The following is a 20,882-nucleotide window of genomic DNA, read 5'->3' as shown; positions in this document are numbered from 1 at the left end:
TTCTTTCATGTACTCCTTGATAGAAAGATAGAAATGTAAATGGACAAAATTCCAACATAAAATTATTAATCAAACATAAAATATTATGTGCTTTTAAAATTCTATAATATTATTGAATACCTAGACAATTTTCTATGCCATACTTTTTATTGCATTTTTATGCCAACATTACACTGGAAAAATGCCTGCGTAAATATTTAGAATTAAACCCCTTCCATGTAGTTGCAGGTTTGAACCATGGGTTGGCAGTGTGCACTGAATATCCATTGGTTTCTGTTCACTTCATCAGCAAATAAAAATGGCTTCTTCCTATTAACTGGCCACAAGAAATGACACAGATACTTTACTGTAGATTCACAAGATCTACGAATGTGTTATTATGTTAGAACTAGTGACTACAAAAAAATAATTAAAAACATAGGAAAATTAGCACAACCCCAGATTGTTGAGAAACCTTTGTTTAAAACCTCCAACCTCCCACTGAACTCACAGGACAGGCTGTAACATCACTCTAACCAGGGCTCTGGACATCACATGGAAGAATTCTTTCAGATATTTTCTCCTTCCCTGTATACACCATTTGTGGATATATCTGTATATTTACTGGGATTGCTTGAAATCTGTGTACTTTTCTGCATAAAACATGATGAATTAGGGTAATTTTAAGCAAAGCAGTGCCTCAAAATCGATACTTTTATCCTTTAAAAAAAGGTAATAAATCATTATTTTCCAAATAATGATACTGATTAATAGTAGCATCTTATGTTTATAAAATACTGCTTTCAACACAGCTATCACCACGTCAAACACATAAAAAATACCCAGGCAATGATCAATATGGGTTTTTAAAGAGGAAATATATAGAGGCAGAAATGCTTAAAGTAAGAATTTCAGAGATTAAAGTCTTGACAACTAAAGGTACAGTAACCAGTACCTCCAAACCAGAAGCCCTGGATGAACCAGAAGATTCGTAGTCTGCTGAGAGCTTGATTTGTGGTGTTCAAGACATGCAATCCAAAGTGCTACAAAAAGTCCAAGTACGACCTATCATGAAAGCAGAAAAAACAATTCCATGTGCAGTTAGAGACGCAATCGGATGCACGACAGCTATGGCAGGGTTCGCATGCCACTACTTCCTATAAGGCAAAACCTAGCAGCATAGTGGCTACATACATCAAAGTTGCTGGTGAACGCAGCAGGCCAAGCAGCATCTATAGGAAGAGGCGCAGTCGACGTTTCAGGCCGAGACCCTTCGTCAGGACTAACTGAAGGAATGCTTCACTCCCCAATGAGCCGATCGCCTTTTATGCACACTTCGAAAGGAAAATGAAACAACCTGTGTGAGCCCCCACAACATCTGGCAATCATTAATTTCTGTCTCAGAGGACAATGTTAGAACACCTGTCAAGATGAATCCTCACAAAGCTTCAGGAGTTGATGGTGTACCTGGCAGGATACACAAAGCCCATGCCAACCCATGCTGGAGTGTTCAAGGACATCTTCAGCTTCTCACTGCCGAATTCCGAAAATCCCACCTGCTTTAAAACAGCATCAATCAAACCTGTGCCTAAGAAGAGCAATGTGAGCAGCCTCAACAACTATCACCCAGTAGCACTCACATCTACTGCCATTAAGTGCTTTGAGAGATTGGTCATGGCTAGAATTAACCCTTGTCAGAACAAAGACCTGGTCTGGCTGCAATTTGCCTATTGCCATAACAACTCTACAGCAGATACAAACACAGAAAGTCTACAGTTGTTGGAAATCCGAAACAACACACACAAAGTGCCAGAGTAGCTCCGCAGCATCTATGGAAAAGAGTGAACAGTTAATGTTTCAGGACAAGAACCTTCATCAGGACTGGAAAGAAAGAGGAGAAGTCTGAGTAGAAAGGTGGGGGGAGGGGAGGGAGAAGTACAAGGTGGTAAGTGATAGGTGAAATCGGGAGAGGAGGAGGCGGTGAAGTAAAGAGCTGGAAAGTTGATTGGTGAAAGACATAAAGGGCTGGAGAAGAGGAGAAGAGTTGATTGGTGAAAGACATAAAGGGCTGGAGAAGAGGGAATCTAAAAGGAGAGGATAGGAGACCATGGAAGGAAGGGAAGAAGGATGTGCACCAGAGGGAGGTGATGGGCAGGTAAGGAGATAGGGTGAAAGAGGGAAACAGGAATAGGGAATGATGAAGGGGGGGGCAATTACTGGAAGTTTGAGAAATCGATGTTCATACCATCAGGTTGAAGGCTACCCAGATGGAATACAAGGTATTGCTCCTCCAACCTGAGTGTGGCTTCATCAGTAAAGGAGACTACAGACTGACATATTAGAATGGGAATGGGAAGTAGAATTGAAATAGGCGTCTAACGGGAGATCACGCTTACTCTAAAGGATGTAGGTGCTCGGTGAGGCAGTCTCACAATGTACATCGTGTCTCACCAATATAGAGCAGGCCACACCGGGCACACCAGATACAGTAGGTGACCCCAATAGATTCACAGGTGATGTGTCGCCTCACCTGGAAGGACAGTTTGACCCCTCTGGTGATGTGTCGCCTCTCTCAGAAGGACTGTTTGAGGCCCTGAATGGTATTGAAGAATTATGTGCTGGACACGGAGGCCAGTGGGGTGATAGGTAAAGACAAGAGGAAGCGTATCCCTGGTGTGGCGATGGAGGGGATGGAGTGAGGGCAGACATGCGCAAAATGGAAGAGATGCAGGTGAGTGCAGCGTTGATGGTGGAGGAAGGGAAGCCCCTTTCTTTGAAGAAGGGGATCTCAGTAGTTCTGGGATGAAAGCAGATAGGAGGTACAATCTCGCTGGTTCTCCACTCGGCCGTGGAACACGTGGATACAGCAATACATAAGCCAGACTATTCAGCATTCAACACCATTAGCCACTCAGTACTAATCAACAAACTTCAAAACCTGGACCCCTGTAACTCCATCTGCAGTTGGATTCTTGACTTCCTCACTGGGAGACCAGTCGGTGCGCATCAAAAATAACATCTCCTTGCTGATAATCAACACAGATGCACCTCGATTGTTTATTCCACAGATCTACTCTTTCTATACACATACACTGTGTGACTGGGCACACCTCAAATACCACCTCTAAACTCACTGTTGACACCACTATCGTTGATGAAAATGAGAAGGCATACATGAGTGAGGTGGCTTGTGGCCAAGTGGTTAAGGCGTTCGTCTAGTGATTTGAAAGTCGCTAGTTCGAGCCTTGGCTGAGGCGGCGTGTGTGTCCTTGAGCAAGGCACTTAACTACACAATGCTCTGCGACGACACCGGTGCCAAGCTGTACGGGTCCTAATGCCCTTCCCTTGGACAATATCGGTGGCATGGAGAGGGGAGACTTGCAGCATGGGCAACTGCTGGTCTTCCATACAACCTTGCCCAGGCCTGCGTCCTGGAAACCTTCCAAGGCACAAATCCATGGTCTCACGAGACTAACGGATACCTATAAAAAAACATGAGTGAGGTGGAGTCACAACAGCAACCTTGCACTTGATGTCAGCAAGGCTGAGGAATTGATTATGGACTTTGGGAGAACACAAGCAGTGGAATGCGGGAGCAGCCTCAATTTCCTGGCTAACAGCTTGATGCGATCATGAAGAAAGCATTCCAGTGGCTATACTTTATTAGGAGTTTGAAGAGATTTGGCATGCCATCAAAGACCCTATGAAATTTCAATGGACGCACAGTGGAGAGCACCACCAAATGTTGGCTTCAATGCACAGGATCGAAAGAGGCTGCAGAAGGTTGTAGCCTCAGCCAGTTCCATCATGGGTGCAACCCTCAACATCACCAAAAGGCTGGTGTCTCAAGAAAGGGACATCCCTCATTAAGGGCTTTCACCATTCAAGACCTGTCCTATCATCAGGGGCTTGAAGATGTACTCACCGATTTAGGAGCAGTGACTTCCGTCCGTCATCAGATTTCTGAACCGTCAATGAACACATGAACACTACCTTGCCATTCCTCTTTTGCATTATTTATTTATTTAGTAAGTTATAGTCATGTTCATGTCTTGCATTGTACTGCTGCCATAAATGAACAGATTTTACAACATATGTCAGTGGTAACAACCCAGGTTCTGATTCTGAAAGTGGAATAGAGAAGGGAGACCTGCATAGTCGGTTTAAGGTAATTTGCAAACTCTGCTCAGGATACCCAAGGTGAGGATTCAAACCAGGTCTGTGGAGCAGTCAGTCAGACAACAGCACCAATCAGTGTTACTAACATTAAAAAAAACAGGAGCAAGATGTACAATTGAATGAAGGCCAAACCATACTCTTTTCTCAATTAATCTGAAAAACTACATTTTGTTCACTTGTGCACACACGCTAAGGTATAAAAGGCAACTCAATAAGTATTACAGTTAAAGGGAAGAGCAGGGCTAAAATTCTCCACAGGTCTAACCTGGGCTGATATTTCATCACATGACGTCCTGGCGCCAAACATCTTCTACCCGCCACTCCCCTCCCCCATCGCCAATACTTGTATAAAATAATTTCATCGCAGTTTCCCTAAAATTAACCTTTAGATCCGTGTGGCCTACTGCTGATTTTAAAGATTTTCCAGCTCGGAGCTGACCGCGAAGTGCGAGATGCGGGCGGGAGTGGGGCCCAGTTAGCACGTGGTTACCTTAGCAACCTTACCCCGACAGGCAGTACACGGCCAGAGGAAGAGCTGGATATGAAAATAAATAGTCACCGGCAGCCTGATGGTAAACTAAAATATCTCTTCTGTTTGACAAAAAAGCAAAGATGTTAATGATTTTTATTTGGTTTGTCATGAAGCGGTGTTAGACCACACTCACATGCCGCTTTGCGTGCTCGCTGTAAACCATGGGTGAAAAAGGCAGGTCGGAATATATATCGAAGAAAATTATTAACGGATTGTTAGTTACGGAAGCATGGGCAGTATTAACCCTGTAAAGGCGGTAGTGGGGCAGAGGTTCGTCGTGTTGAGTATAAATACAGTACTCGGTTCATCAACAGTTGCCGTGGAAACTAGATTCATCGGGCTTGGTATATGGCAGAGAAAAAAACTTCGTCTTCACTCAGTGTAGAAATCGGAGCCGGAGATTCATTGACGCAGTCGGAGGTATCTTGCCGAATGGCGAGGAACTCATTACAATTGAGCGCCAGGCTGCACTTCTGTAGTTCACGGGTATGTAAATACTCGTGCACTTTGACAACCTTCACATGAATGAGCATAAACAAGAGTTTGAATGCGTCCTCTTAATTGAGGCCCTCCTTTATTTCGAGTCAACTTCCCTTTTCCCATTACTGCTTTCTGTACCCTCTTCATTTCTCCCGTTTTACAATTTTTTTTCTCTCCATTCCCTAGCTTCCCCATAATCTCCAACGACCTGGTTATGTTTTCCATGTGTTAAGGATACCCGACTATCACATGCACATACATGCAAGTTACATTGTCATTAGGTAGATATATATTATTTGAATATATAAATACATTGCATTTAACATAGTCAAAAACTGCATTGACTGCCGTGGTATTATCCAAAGTATTTTTGCTGTGACTGGAGTGACTACAAATTAACTTTTAAATTAACCTGACATTGCTGAATCAATTCTGATTTATTAAAAATGTGTTTGAATTGTACATAAGCAGTAGATATTATGTTTGCTATCCAGTTTAGCTAAAACAAATATTTGAATAGATCACAGGACTTGCAGCTTCCATCAATTTCTGATGTTCACTGTATGTAGGATGGTAATAAATTAGGGTTTCTTCATGGTAAATTATTCAATTGAGAAGACTTGTTAATATATCCTATTAAAATCATCAGAGTGATAGAAAGCACTAAAAAAGAATACAGTAAACCCTTAAATACAATGGAAACTATACAGCCATATTTACAATAGGTGGAAACTCTGATGCAGTACTGAGTAGAGCAGTTGAAGGTATTTATTCTTTAGATTTAATGTCAAGTAGTATTTAGAGTCACACAGCATGGAAATAGGCCCTTCGGCCCATCTGGTGTATGCTGATCAAGATTCCAGTCTAAGCTAGTCCCATTTGTCCGCATTTGGCCCATAGCTACCTTTCCTATCCAAGTATCATTTAAATGTTGTTGATGCACCTGCCTAAAACACTTCCTCTAGTAGTCCATTCCATGTATACTTTATACTTTATTGTCACCAAACAATTGATACTAGAACATACAGTCATCACATTGATATTTGATTCTGTGCTTCCCACTCTCTGGATTACAAATTGATATTAAATATTAAAAATTTAAATTATAAATCATAAATAGAAAATAGAAAAATGGAAAGTAAGGTAGTGCAAAAAAAACGAGAGGCAGGTCCGGATATTTGGAGGGTATGGCCCAGATCCGGGTCAGGATCCGTTCAGCAGTCTTGTCACAGTTGGAAAGAAGCTGTTCCCAAATCTGGCCGTACGAGTCTTCAAGCTCTGAGCCTTCTCCTGGAGGGAAGAGGGACAAAAAGTGTGTTGGCTGGGTGGGTCATGTCCTTGATTACCTTGGCAGCACTGCTCCGACAGCGTGCGGTGTAAAGTGAGTCCAAGGACGGAAGATTGGTTTTTGTGATGTGCTGCGCCGTGTTCACAACCTTCTGCAGATTCTTCACTCAGAGGGTGGAATGGACCACCCTGTGAGTGAAGAATTTGTCCTTCAGGTCCTCGCTCAGCTTAAACTACGCCCACTAGTTCTTGATACCACAGCCCTGGGGAAAAGACTCCTATCTAAGCCCCTCGTGATTTTGTACAGCTCCATAAAGGTCACTCCTCAGTCTCCTACACTCCAAGGAATAAAGACCTAGCTTGTTTAATCTCTCCCCTGGATCAGGAACCTCAAACTGTGGGAGGTGCACTCAATGTAGGAATCACAGGGGGTTGAAGTGGAACTTTTTTTTAATACAGACTCCTGTTCTCCTGTGTGAATATCTAGCTGGATATAGTATATGAACTTTGTGGATCAGTAAACAAAGAGGACACTGTCCTGACCAATATTCTTCCCTACATCAAGAATAGATCCATCTTTTTTTCTTTTCTGGTATCATGCTGTTCACTAAATGTTGTATTTTCTTGCATATTAAAAAATTAATACCCTCCCACGATAACTCTGTATGAAATGTTGAGAAATTTCAGACAGTGAAAAGTCTGGAAATAGACCAGAATGGACTACATCCGAAGGTTCTGAAAGAGGTAGCTAAAGAGACTGAGGATGCATTAGAAGTGATCTTTCAAGAATCACTGGTTTCTGGAATAGTTCTCCAAATTGCTAATGTTCAAGACGGAAGGGAGACAAAGTACAGACCAGTTAGCTTGACTTCAGTGGTTGGCAACATGTTTGAGTCCTTTATTTATAATGAAGGTTCAGAGTACTTGGAGGTACATGATAAAATAGGCCAAAGTCAGCATGGTTTCCTTAAGGGAAAACCTGGCCTGACAAATCTGTTGGAATTCTTTGAAGAAATAACAGGCAGGATAGACAAAAGCCAGTAGGTGTTTTCAGAGGGCCTTTGAAAGGTGCCGTGCATGAGACTGCTAAACAATTTCAGCGTCCATGGTATTTCAGGAAGATTGGCTGACGGGCAGGAAGCAAAGAGTCTGAATACAGAGGGCCTTTTCTCATTGACTGTCAATGACAAGTGGTGTTCCTCAGGAGTTGGTATTGGGTCTGCTACTTTTCATATTGCGTGGTAATGATCTGGATGATGGAATTGATGGCTTTGTGGACGATACAAAGGTAGAGGGGAGCTGGTGTTGAGGAAGCAGGGAGTCTACAGAAGAACTTGGACAGATGAGAATGAACTAAGAAGTGGCAGATGGAATATAGTGTAGAAAAGATAAAGGTGTAGACTATTTTCTAAATGGGGAGTGAATTCAGAAATCAGAGGTGCAAAGGATCTTGGGAGTCTGAGTGCAGGAGTCTTTGAAGGTTAATTTGCAGGTTGAATAGGAGGTAAGGAAGTCAATTGCAATGTCAGCATTAATTTTGAGAGGACTAGAATATAAAAGCAGGGATGTAATGCTGAGGCTTTTAAAGGCATTGGATGGATCACATTTGGAATAGTGAGCCCAAAACTGCTCACATATCTAAGAAAGAATGTGCTGGCACCAGAGAGAGTCAAAGGAGGTTCACAAGAATAATCCTGGGAATGAAATGGTTAATGTACGAAGAGCATTTGGCTGTGTTGCCTGTACTCACTGGAGTTAAGAAGAATGAAGGGAGTTAAGAAGAATGAAGGGTGATCTCATTGGGGAAAAAAAATATTGAAAGCCCTATACAGAGTAAACATGGAGAGCATGTTTCCAAAATTAGGAGAATCTAGGACCAGCGAGTACAGCCCCAGAATACAACAATGTCCTTTTAGAACAGAAATGAAGAGGAATTTATTTAGCCAGAGGGTCATGAATTTGTGGAAGTCATTGCCACAGATAACAATAAACAGTATCCATCAAATCCTCTCGCTCATAACAAAGTATTTTCCTGCACTGGAGGAGCTCCATACTGAAAGCAAATTGGTTGAGTATCTTGTTACAACTAGAAGAAAAAAGAACTTTTTTTGAAAAACTATTTAAAGCTAATTTAATTTAACCTGCATTGGTGAGATTTGAGAGATTTCAGCTTTGAAAATGAGGTTATCAGTAAGCAAACATGTTGAGAAGTACTATATATGACAATCTGTCGTCTCAGTAAAAGGATCAGAAATGAATTTACATCTATCTCTTTGATCTCCAAATAAAAATGTTAAAATTTATTTTTAAAAAATAAATTTTTAATTGACAGAATTAAAATCAGAATCAGGTTTCATATCCCTGGCATATGTTGTGAAATTTGTTTTAAGGCAGCAGTACATTGCAATAATTTACATCTTTAACATTAGTATAGGAAAGACTGAAAATATTTCATTGGAGCATTATCAAATATTAATTTAGACTACATCAGACAACATAGATTTTAAGAACATTCTAAAAAGAAGAAAGTGGGGTACTGAGGACTAACGAGAAATGCTCTTGGCAGCTAAAGGCATTGAGTAAGTGGATGAAGCAATTAACATCACTGGTCAAAGGAGCTGAAAGTAGAAGAGTCTAGATGTCTGAGAGAAGAAATGTGAAGGGTTGAAGCCATGAAACAAGGTGAAAACCAGGATTTGAATTTTATGATATGTTTGATAAAGCAGAATTCATTGTAAGTTAGTGACTTCATTGCAGAAAGACTTGGATTTAAATATCACCTCTCACAACTTTGGTCATCCAAACGGACTTTTCAGGCAATGAAGCATTTCTAAAGTGTAGCCACCGTTGATTGAATATAGCTACCAGTGCACAGAAATAGCAATGTGAAAATTAAGTGGAAGCTCTATTTTAGTGACACACACACAAAATGCTGGTGAACGCAGCAGGCCAGGCAGCATCTATAGGAAGAGGTACAGTCGACGTTTCGGGCCGAGACCCTTTGTCAGGACTAACTATTTTAGTGATGTCGTTTGAGAAATATTTACTGCTGTTAGGAATAAGGGATCTGTTATTTAAAATAGATGAGGTGAATATTTTTCTTGGAAGTTTTGGAATTCTTCCACAAAGGGCAAAATATTTAAATATTTAATTAAAACATTTGTGTTTTTTATTACAAAGTAGATGGATTCATGATAGGCAAAGGGGGTTGAAAGGTCAGATATGCCATGATTGTATTTTGGCAAAGCAGACTCATTGGGCCAAACTGCTAACAGTTAATTTGTACATTCCTAAATAACAGAATCTTTGCCACATAGTACTTTGCATTGATTGGCAGTTTTCCTCAGCATTAAAGCCTAACAATTCCACATGGAGAAAGATGAAGTTTTCTCTTAAATTCAGTCCTCAATCTAGGACTGTTTACATTTTAATGAAAAACAGGGAAACACCCTATGCCTACTATATTAATGGTTTTGTGGGAAAAGTATATATTTTTCTAACAATTATGAAAAACCCAGTACTATTTCTCTAGTTAATTTAGAAACACACACAGCAAACCAAATCACCATTGATGTGGCTAATCCAATGCAGTCATACACTGGAAGAAATTAAAACCCTTTTTCTACTTTACTGTGGATGTTATTCTTTTGTTTGTTATGCTCCATTGTTATCTCAAGCTCTGTGGCATCCAGTGACAAATAGATGTTTGATATGTGGACAGCAAGCACCTGCAGGTAATTATATCAAAGAGCAATCAACCAGATCTGGACTTTGCGTCAACCTCTGGCAGGAACTGATCTGAAATGCCAAGCTTGTCTGATGATGTTTCTGTCCTCACTAAAACACTAAGTAACTGTATTTCTCACAGTTCTACTTGGGCTGTCTGTTAACTTAATAAAAGCTGGGGATCAAACCAGTAATATCTCTGGACTATAGATTTTAGAAGCATACCCATAAAACCTGATGGATTGTTTTTGTTTAGCTGTCAGTCAGAATCAAGCTGATGATTAAAAATTATTAATATTCAGAAGTGGTGCATGTAATTTAAGTCTGGTTTGGTGCTAGGCCAAGATGATTTTCTCAGGAGCAGAGTATTACATCTACTAGAAATCTAAAATAAAACAGAAAACACTGGAAACAACATGTTCGGCAGCACCTGTAGAGAATGAAACTAAATTAACATTTCAGGTTCTGATGAAAAATCATTGATCTTAAATCATCGTATTTCTCACACATTTGCTACCCGAACTGCTGAGTACTGTATTTCCAGCATTTTGTGACGTACCTGGCTGTGCTTAAATTTTCTGATGGGTGAAATATTTGATTGTATCTACTTATTGCCAGTATCCTTTGAGTATTCTGCTTGTAATTTATCATCAGACATCACTTTAAAATAACTTGTGATTGCCTTGTAGTGCCACTTGTCAAGCGACAATTCATGGGTTTGAAATTAGTCGAGGTTCCTAAATGGACATTAAAACGACTGCTTTCTCCAAAATCTATCCTCGATGCTCTCTGCAGAGGTAAGTGTGATGCAGGTTACATAGTATAATTCAATGCCATCTTAAGAATTCATAAATCAGGAAAAGCAAGAGTTTGCTTTTGATCATAGCTTCTCTTTAGTAACTATTCACTCTTAATTCCATCATTTAGGCCACAATGCCTATTATAAGAAGTACATCCATGTGAAGAAAGGTGGGATTGGTGGAGTTGCAATGTTCCTAATGGGCTACGTTGTAATCAGCTACATATGGGAATACAGCCACATCAGTAAGTAGACCTTAGGGGCCTTACCAAATTGAATTTTATTTACTTAATTATGTTTAACCCTGTATTCTAGAGTTCATAAAAGAGCTCCACACATTTAATCAAGCAACTCTCCTCTATTCTCGTCCTGTCATGTTTGAAATTCTCAAGCAATGACATTGCTAACAGGGACTGGGTCCCACAATCAATGGAAATGTTTAATTATCAGAATTATTAACTTTCACCTCATTTTCAATCCTCAAGTTTCATGATATAATGAGAAAAAGGTTATAGTTCTAAACCAATTACTTCCCTAATTTCTGATTTAAGCTATTCTCAGAATTTTAATATTATTTATCTTGTTACATTTACACAACACATAAATCTCAATTTTTGACAATTGCAACAAGATAAATTAAGATACCTGCAATGATACAGTGGGATCCCTGGTATCCAATAGCTATGATGTGGACAGACTAACTGTATAGCCAATTATGTTAAAAATAATCTCATAGATAGCAATCTCTGGAAGCAAAAGCACAAATTTTAATTAACCTTAACATTTACCTAGTGCTTAATAAAGATCAGTCTAATCAAATGTAGATTAATCTGGAAGCTGAAACATTTGAACTCTTAAAAATGCTTATTTTATTTAAAATCTTCTTTATTAATCTTTTTATTGATTTAAAAGGAACATAAATACAAACAAGAGGAGAATTATCTCAAATATATAAATAACCATACAGAGATTAAAATAGACATTATCAAAATCATACATAGTGTTAAGCTAGTGTATAATATATAATGAAAAAGAAAACAGCAATTCTCCTCATCAGTTCATGAAGAAAGAAAAAACTTTTAAGTTTAAATGAAAAAAAACCCACTACACTATACATAAAAAATCTTTTCATTAAAAATTCCTGTGCATCTAAATGGATGTGATGTTCAGTCACTGTAGAAAGATGCTAACCACTGTTTTCATCATGGGTTCCCTACTATGTATTTAGTGACATATTTCACTGGTTGAAGGGCTCTGCGTGTTTTCGCAGTTCAAAATGTGTCTGGTAGGACCAGGTTTAAAGGCCATTAGCTGAGGATCAGGTCAGCAGCAGGCTAAGTGTCTGGTGGGGTGCTGCCGGAAAGGTTAGACCTAGGAGAGAGGCAGGTGGTAATCCCACAGGGAGGATCAGGTTCAGGAAGGAGTTCTACAAGGTGAGGACTTGACAGGCAGATCTACGTGAAAGATTGGGGCCTGAAGTCAGGGATGTCAGTTAAGTAAGTGAATGCCAATGGAGTGGGGGTAGTGTAATGCAGGTACTGTAGTGAGATTCTTCATTGAAGACTGAGAATCATAACGTTAAAGCCTGGGCTAATTGGATGGTGAGGGAAGAAGAATATCAATGATGATTGGGTCTCTGCAGGGTAATGACAGCAAACATTGCAGGACTGACTTTCGTAAATATTATAAAATAAACTGAGGCTGAGAGTAAACTGTTTCAATTTCCAGATTCATTCCTGAACTTTTTGTGCTTCTGGCCAGTGCTTTTGGCCTAGAAACAATTAGATATAAAATGCACAACTAAGGAACCAGCTATTAAGTTCATTTAGACCAAGATTATATTTACAGTCCACAAAATATTTCTATCCATCTCTTTCAAGCTTGCCAGTGTAATCTTCTTTTCTCCATCCTGTGATTGAGTGGAACCATGATTAGGTCAAACCTGTTTAATCTCTTCAAAAGCTGGCTAACATTCAGATTTGTTTTGCCATCATGCCTCACACATTTGTTAACTGAAAACAAATCACTTCGGAATCTTCACCTAGTTGCTAGTTACTCTAGTTGTTCTGTGGCTGTTGCAGGTTGCAAACAGTGCCAACAAATATTTGCTACACATGACATACAAGTATCCTTCCTGATCTCGGGCAGCATGTAGCAGTGTAGTGATTAGCATAATCTTTTACTGTGCCAGCTGTAAGATCAAGCTTCAATTCCCATCAATGTCTGTATAGAACTTGTAGATTCTCTCCATGACTGTGTGGTGCTCTAGTACCTCCCACATTCCAAAAGACATACGAGTTAAGATTAGTAAGTTTTGGCCTGCTATGTTGTATGGTGACACTGCAGGTTGCATTATCCTCGAACTGTGCTTCAACGTACATGTGACAATAAATCTAACCTTTATTGCTAGAGTTAATTCAGTAATTCAAATTCCATACAGTACACTAGACTCTCTCAAGGAAAGACCCTTGCATCTTTTAAATCATGGTACAGCCTGTGTGTGTGCTATAATTATTTTTTCTCAGGAAAACATTCAAGTTCAGATTGCTACTTTTGCTCCAAGATCACTGAAAACAAACTAGAACAGTAGCTGATGTATGCTAGTCCCCTGAAATGATTCTTGTATTTCTCGTAACAAACTTGTTAACTTTATTGTTAATTTTGAGATTATTCCTAAATTAGTTTTCTTATTGTATCATTCTTTCGATATTTGGTTCTGATATTAATTCATTTGAAAGGAATCATTCATTTTGATTAGCTTTTCTCAATATTTTGAAGAAAATAATGTGCAGATTATCCTAAGTTGAAAGTATTAATTTTGCTTTTATAATAAGCTTGGTCAGTTGATGTCAAATTTGGTATTGATAAGAAACTCCCTCTGATAGCAATTTCAAGAGGCAAAATTTAAATTTCTAGTCTATTTTCACCCTCTGAGAAATGCAAAATAGCAGAGTGAGGCAGTGTCGCTTGCAAATTCCAAATACAGCACTGTTCTAGACACATTAACCTAGCTCCAGAGATTCAAATTAAAAAGTAGTTAAAACTACTCTTGCAATGGAAAATTAATGACAAATATATAATTATAGGTTTTATTCCTGTATATTACAGAGAATGATCGCTGGAGGAAACATCACTAAACAGCTCTACTAATACATGACAGATCAAGGAAATACTTCATGGTTACACCAGTGAATTCAAATAATCATCGCTGAACTGAAACCGTGAATTGAAATATTGTTATTGTAGTTGGAGGAGGCAGCGTTCTCTACAAATTGAGGACAATAAAATTTCCTTCTACCTTCTTTCCTAATGTTCCATTGGCATTTGGTAATTTATATGCAAGTGTTAGTTGTCAAAACAAAAAGTTTCTTCATTTGAAGAATTTAAATGGTGTGGGCCTGGATTTGGCTTCATTTGAGGTATAATTGTTGATGCAAAATAAACCATCCAGGGAGCACCTACTTCAAAGGCCCAAGTATAAACCAATTCATTGTTTATAAGAGAAACGTAATTGAGTGGATCATTGATCAGGTCAGGAAACAAGATACCCCAAACTCTTTAACGGTGCAGAAGCAGATTTATCATCACCACCAGCATGTGACATGAAATTTGTTAACTTAGTGGCAGCAATACAATGCAATAGATGATAAATATAGAAAATCAAATAAATCAATTACAGTAAGTATATGCATTATATTAAGTAGTTAAATTAAAAATAGTGCAAAACAAGAAAGAAAAAAGTTATTCATGAGCTCATGTTAAGAAACAGTAGTAGCTGTGAACTTTCATTTTCTACAAAGATTGTGCCTGAGCTTGAAAGACCACTATTATCACTATTTATAAAGAGAGATCAAGTAATTACATGCCAGTTAACCTAATAATGTTGGTGGGCAATTTACTGGAAGAATTTCCAAAGGACAGTTAATCATTCAATAAGTTAAAGGTAATCAGAGATATTTGGTATTAATTTAATAGGTCAAAGCATTGCCTGATTAATTAGTGAATTCTCCGAGTTCAATGAGAGTAGTATAGTTGTAGTGTACATGAAAAAGGCATTTAATAAAGATCTATTAGACAGACTTATCATAAAAGTGTGTGTTAATGTATCCAAGGGAAAATGGCAAATTACAAAGAAATGCAAAGTAGTATCATGGTTGACAGGAATTTCTAGAAATACACATGGGAGTTTCATGAGCTCTATGTACATGGGTCTACTGATTAATAAATTAATAATTGAGACTTGTAAGTTTGCAGATGCTACCAACATTATCAGTGTGCTTAACAGTGGGTGTAACTTGTAGGCTGAAAGATGTAATCATAGACTGAACAGGTTGATAGGAAATCAATACATAAAATTCAATATGGAAAAGTGTGGGTTAATGCATTCTGCAATGGCAAACAAAGCAATGGAATTCATAATAATTGGAAGGACATTATAGAGCATAAGGACAATATTGGTGCACATCTATAGATCCCTTAAAATAGCGGGGTTGGTAGATAAGCTAATTATGGATTATGAAAAGTTATGTATATCCTCCAAAGAGTTTATCAAAAATCTCCATCCCAGGAAACCTTACTTGCATAGCTTCCAAAAGATCTCACAGGAATAAATATGGATTCTAAAACTGTACACAATAATTTACCAGCACACTGTAAAGTTCATCAAAACCTTTCATCTTTTAGTTATCTTTGCAATAAAAGCTAACATTCCATTAGTCTATCTAGATCCTTGCTTTACTGGCATCCTAACCTTTTGTTTTGGGTAGGACTCCAGATCCCTTAACATTTTGTCAGCTCACTGCATTTATATTCATGTTTTTTTTTAATTCTCCCTTCTGAAGTCCACATGGTACTGCATCTGCCTTTTTAATCCACTCACTTAACCTATTATATTTACACGTTGCTCACCTTTGTATCATCAGCAATATACAGTTGCAAGAAAAAGTTTGTGAACCCTTTGCAATTACCTGGTTTTCTGCATTAATTACTTATAGATGAAGATTGGACCACATTTTAAGTCACAATAATAGACATACACAATCTGCCTAAACTAAACACACAAATAATTGTACTTTTCATGTCTTGATTGAACACATTGTTTAATCATTCACATCAGGCTGCAAAAAGTATGTGAACCCTTGAATTTAATAACTAGTAGAACCTCCATCAAACGTTTCCTGTAACTGCTAATCAGATTTGCACAACGGAGAAGAGGAATCTTAGACCATTCCTTCATACAAAACTGTTTCAGTTCATTACTATTTCTGGGATACCTTGCAGGAACAACCCTCTTCAGGTCATGCCGCAGCATCTCAATTGGGTTAAGGTCTAGATTCTGACTTGGTCATTCCAAAACAAAAATTTCTTCTTTTTAAACCATTCTGTTGTTGTTTTACACGTGTTTTGGGTCACTATCTTGTAGCATCATCCAACTTCTCTTCAGCTTCAGGTACAGACTGCTACCCTGACATTCTCCTATAAAATGTCTTCATACAATTTTGAATTATTCCCTCAACAATTGCAAGCTGTCCAGGCCCTGAGGCAGCAATGCAGCCCCAAACCATGGTGTTCCCTCCACCATGCTTTACAGTTGGGATGAGGTTTTGGTGTTAATATGCAGTGCCCTTTTTCCTTCATTTCTGCCAAAAGTTCAACTTTTGTCTCATCTGTCCACAGAACATTGTCCCAGAAGCATAGAGGACATCCAGGAGGTCTTTTGCAAACTTGAGAAGTGCAGCAATATTTTTTGGAGAGCAGTGGTTTCTTCCAGGGTGTCCTTCTATGAACACCATTCTTGTTTAGTGTTTTTCTTATCGTGGACACATGAACAGAGACTTTAGCAAATTCTACAGATTTCTGCAGGTCTTTTGCTGTTGCCCTTGGGTTCTTTCTCACCACCTTCAGAATTGCATGTTGTGCTCTTGGTGTGATCTTTGCAAGACACCCAGTCCTAGAGAGAGTAGCAACTGTACTGAATTTCCTCCATTTATAGACAATCTCTCTTACTGTGGGCTGATGAACACTCAGGTTTTTGGAAATGCTTTTGTAGCCTTTTCCTGCTTCCTCTACAGGTTCTCTGTAAGCTGTTTTGAGCAGACATGGTGCACATAAACAGATCTTTCTTAAGAGCAGGCTCCATCTGTAACCTGACTGTGTGTGTCTTTTTCATAGGGCAGGGCACCTCTACAACACACACCTCCAATCTCACCTCAACACCTGACTCTAAATAGCTTATCCCAGAGGTTCACATCCTTTTTTGAAGCTAAGCTGTTTAAATGGTGTACTCAGTATTGATGAGATGAGGTACGGTTGTTAGTGTATATTAGTTTAGGCAGGTTGTGTTTGTCTATTATCATGGCTTAGTTGAAGATCAGACCACATTTTGAGTAATTAAGGCAGAAATCTAGATTATTACAAAGGGTTCGCAAAGTTTTTCTTACAACTGTACCTGTTTATGTTTAAAACATGGAGGTTCCAGCAATTATCCTGATGGCACTCCACTAGATTTGAAAAATAACCCATTTTATCTCCTATCAATATCAATGTTTACTTCAATCTCATCTGCCCTTATGCAGGCAACAACCTTATAGATATCAAAATATCATCTACTAGTTCCCGTTTGATACACCGTCAAAGAACTCAAACTCAAATTGTCAGTTTCTTTCATGAAACTATATTGGATCTACTGAATTGTTCTATGATTTTATAAATTTCTGCTAGCTCTTTGTAATAGATCATTGCAATTTCCTAGAGACAGATGAAGTTATCGGTTTTATAGTTGGCAGCTTTCTGACTTCATCCTTTCTTGCAAAAAAGCATGTTACATGTGCAGTTTCCAACATCTGGGACCCCTCAAGGAAGTTTAGTAGATTGCAATCAACAGGTCCGTGGAACTTGAGAGCCTTTAACCACATTAGTTTACCCAAGTAATTGTTTAAATGATAGGTTGCTCTAACCCCCGATCATCTATAATTGGGACTTTAGTGCTTGCTACCATATATATAGGCAGGATATTGAGAGATATTAAAAAGAATTTTCATGATCCCATTGAACCTTTTTAGTTGCCTTTCAAACACCTTCCTACCCTTATAGTTACAGATTGGCTTTAATGCTTGCTATTTCTTCTTTGAATGCTTCACACTGTGTAGATGTAGCCTTATCTGCAAGTAGATGCCCCCAATCTACCTCCTTATGTTAATGAAATTGACCTCTCCCCCACAATTTAACACCTTTGTTACTGGTCAATCCCTAACTTTTTCCAAAATTACTTTACAGAGACATGGTCTGTATCTAGAAAGTAATTTCCCACTGACACTCCCTCCACCTGACTAGCCATATATATTCCCAGGGTCCAGTAATGTTACTTCTTTCATTATTCACCTTAACTACTAAATCACATAGTCTCTGGACACAACTCAAGAATTCAACCCCAAGTCTTTACCACTAAGGCAATCCCAGTTAATATTTCAGAAATTGAAATCCACTAATCTAACAACACTATCTTGTTCATCAATCTCCGGTTGACTGTTGAGAAATCTGTAATATACCCACTAAGTGACTTTCCCCTTGTTTCTAATCCCTACCACATGGCTTCTTTTGAGGAGCTATTTAGGATATCATGCCAATAATGAAGTAATGCAATCTGACGAACAGTGCAATACCCTCTCCCCTTTTACTCCTGAAAATTAAATACCTGGAGAAAAGACTTGTCAGTCCTACCTGCCCTTAAACATGTCTCAGTAATGGCAACAATATTGTAGAACATCCCCCACCACCTTCCTCCTTGTGTGTGGCCTCAAGGCCAAGAAGCTTGGAGATGAGGCACAAGCCCAACATCGACTCCATTTCTCACTGATCTCACCAATTAAAGCGGCAAGGAAGGTTGAAATCATCGAGGCAAGAGGGTGCTCAGCGCCATTTACCAGCCTCTTGCTTGCTACTTCTGGAGGAAGCTGTCTGCGTGTGACGGATCTCTCTCGCTACTCCTGATGGAAGGTCCCTGCATTTGAAAGGTCTCTCTCTCCCCCCCTCGAGCTGTGCCAGAGTTCTTGGGCAAGGTTTAATCGATGCTTGTTTGTGGTTTGGACTCTAGTCAACGTTATGATGCGTCTCTGGTGGCTCATTTTGTGAGACTTTGAATTGGGCAGCCTGCAGATAAATAACACTGAGCTGAACTGAATATACTGGATAGACATGAAGGAAGGGGAGGTGGGGTGGCGTTGCTGGTTAAAGAAGAGATTAATGCAATAGAAAGGAAGGACATAAGCCGGGAAGATGTGGAATCGATATGGGTAGAGCTGCGTAACACTAAGGGGCAGAAGACGCTGGTGGGAGTTGTGTACAGGCCACCTAACAGTAGTAGTGAGGTCGCAGATGGTATTAAACAGGAAATTAGAAATGTGTGCAATAAAGGAACAGCAGTTATAATGGGGGACTTCAATCTACATGTAGATTGGGTGAACCAAATTGGTAAAGGTGCTGAGGAAGAGGATTTCTTGGAATGTATGCGGGATGGTTTTTTGAACCAACATGTCGAGAAACCGACTAGAGAGCAGGCTATTCTGGACTGGGTTTTGAGCAATGAGGAAGGGTTAATTAGCAATCTTGTCGTGAGAGGCCCCTTGTGTAAGAGTGACCATAATATGGTGGAATTCTTCATTAAGATGGAGAGTGACATAGTTAATTCAGAAACAAAGGTTCTGAACTTAAAGAGGGGTAACTTTGAAGGTATGAGACGTGAATTAGCTAAGATAGACTGGCAAATGACACTTAAAGGATTGACGGTGGATATGCAATGGCAAGCATTTAAAGGTTGCATGGATGAACTACAACAATTGTTCATCCCAGTTTGGCAAAAGAATAAATCAAGGAAGGTAGTACACCCGTGGCTGACAAGAGAAATTAGGGATAGTATCAATTCCAAAGAAGAAGCATACAAATTAGCCAGAGAAAGTGGCTCACCTGAGGACTGGGAGAAATTCAGAGTTCAGCAGAGGAGGACAAAGGGCTTAATTAGGAAGGGGAAAAAAGATTATGAGAGAAAACTGGCAGGGAACATAAAAATGGACTGTAAAAGCTTTTATAGATATGTAAAAAGGAAAAGACTGGTAAAGACAAATGTAGGTCCCCTGCAGACAGAAACAGGTGAATTGATTATGGGGAGCAAGGACATGGCAGACCAATTGAATAATTACTTTGGTTCTGTCTTCAATAAGGAGGACATAAATAATCTTCCAGAAATAGTAGGGGACAGAGGGTCCAGTGAGATGGAGGAACTGAGCGAAATACATGTTAGTAGGGAAGTGGTGTTAGGTAAATTGAAGGGATTGAAGGCAGATAAATCCCCAGGGCCAGATGGTCTGCATCCTAGAGTGCTTAATGAAGTAGCCCAAGAAATAGTGGATGCATTAGTGATCATTTTTCAAAACTCGTTAGATTCTGGACTAGTTCCTGAGGATTGGAGAGTGGCTAATGTAACTCCACTTTTTAAAAAAGGAGGGAGAGAGAAACCAGGGAATTATAGACCGGTTAGCCTAACGTCGGTGGTGGGGAAGCTGCTGGAGTCAGTTATCAAGGATGTGATAACAGCACATTTGGAAAGCGGTGAAATGATCGGACAAAGTCAGCATGGATTTGTGAAAGGAAAATCATGTCTGACGAATCTCATAGAATTTTTTGAGGATGTAACTAGTAGGGTGGATAGGGGAGAACCAGTGGATGTGGTATATTTGGATTTTCAAAAGGATTTTGACAAGGTCCCACACAGGAGATTAGTGTGCAAACTTAAAGCACACGGTATTGGGGGTAAGGTATTGGTGTGGGTGGAGAATTGGTTAGCAGACAGGAAGCAAAGAGTGGGAATAAACGGGACCTTTTCCGAATGGCAGGCGGTGACTAGTG

The 20,882-nt window shown here is 39.3% G+C and overlaps 1 protein-coding gene across 1 annotated transcript; it reads left to right on the top strand.

The window, feature by feature from the left end:
* Window positions 1-4,521: 4,521 nt before the first annotated feature.
* Window positions 4,522-19,539, top strand: atp5mf (ATP synthase membrane subunit f). The gene is made up of 4 exons (XM_063058908.1): window positions 4,522-4,730; window positions 10,873-10,980; window positions 11,111-11,227; window positions 14,091-19,539. The coding sequence occupies exons 1-4, from the start codon at window positions 4,700-4,702 to the stop codon at window positions 14,117-14,119; spliced, it is 285 nt and encodes a 94-aa protein (XP_062914978.1). The 5' UTR covers window positions 4,522-4,699; the 3' UTR covers window positions 14,120-19,539.
* Window positions 19,540-20,882: the final 1,343 nt, after the last annotated feature.

This window comes from Mobula hypostoma, chromosome 9 (genome assembly GCF_963921235.1).
Source record: "Mobula hypostoma chromosome 9, sMobHyp1.1, whole genome shotgun sequence".
NCBI classification, from domain to species: Eukaryota; Metazoa; Chordata; class Chondrichthyes; order Myliobatiformes; family Myliobatidae; genus Mobula; species Mobula hypostoma.
This window is presented reverse-complemented; position numbering and strand designations above follow the sequence as displayed.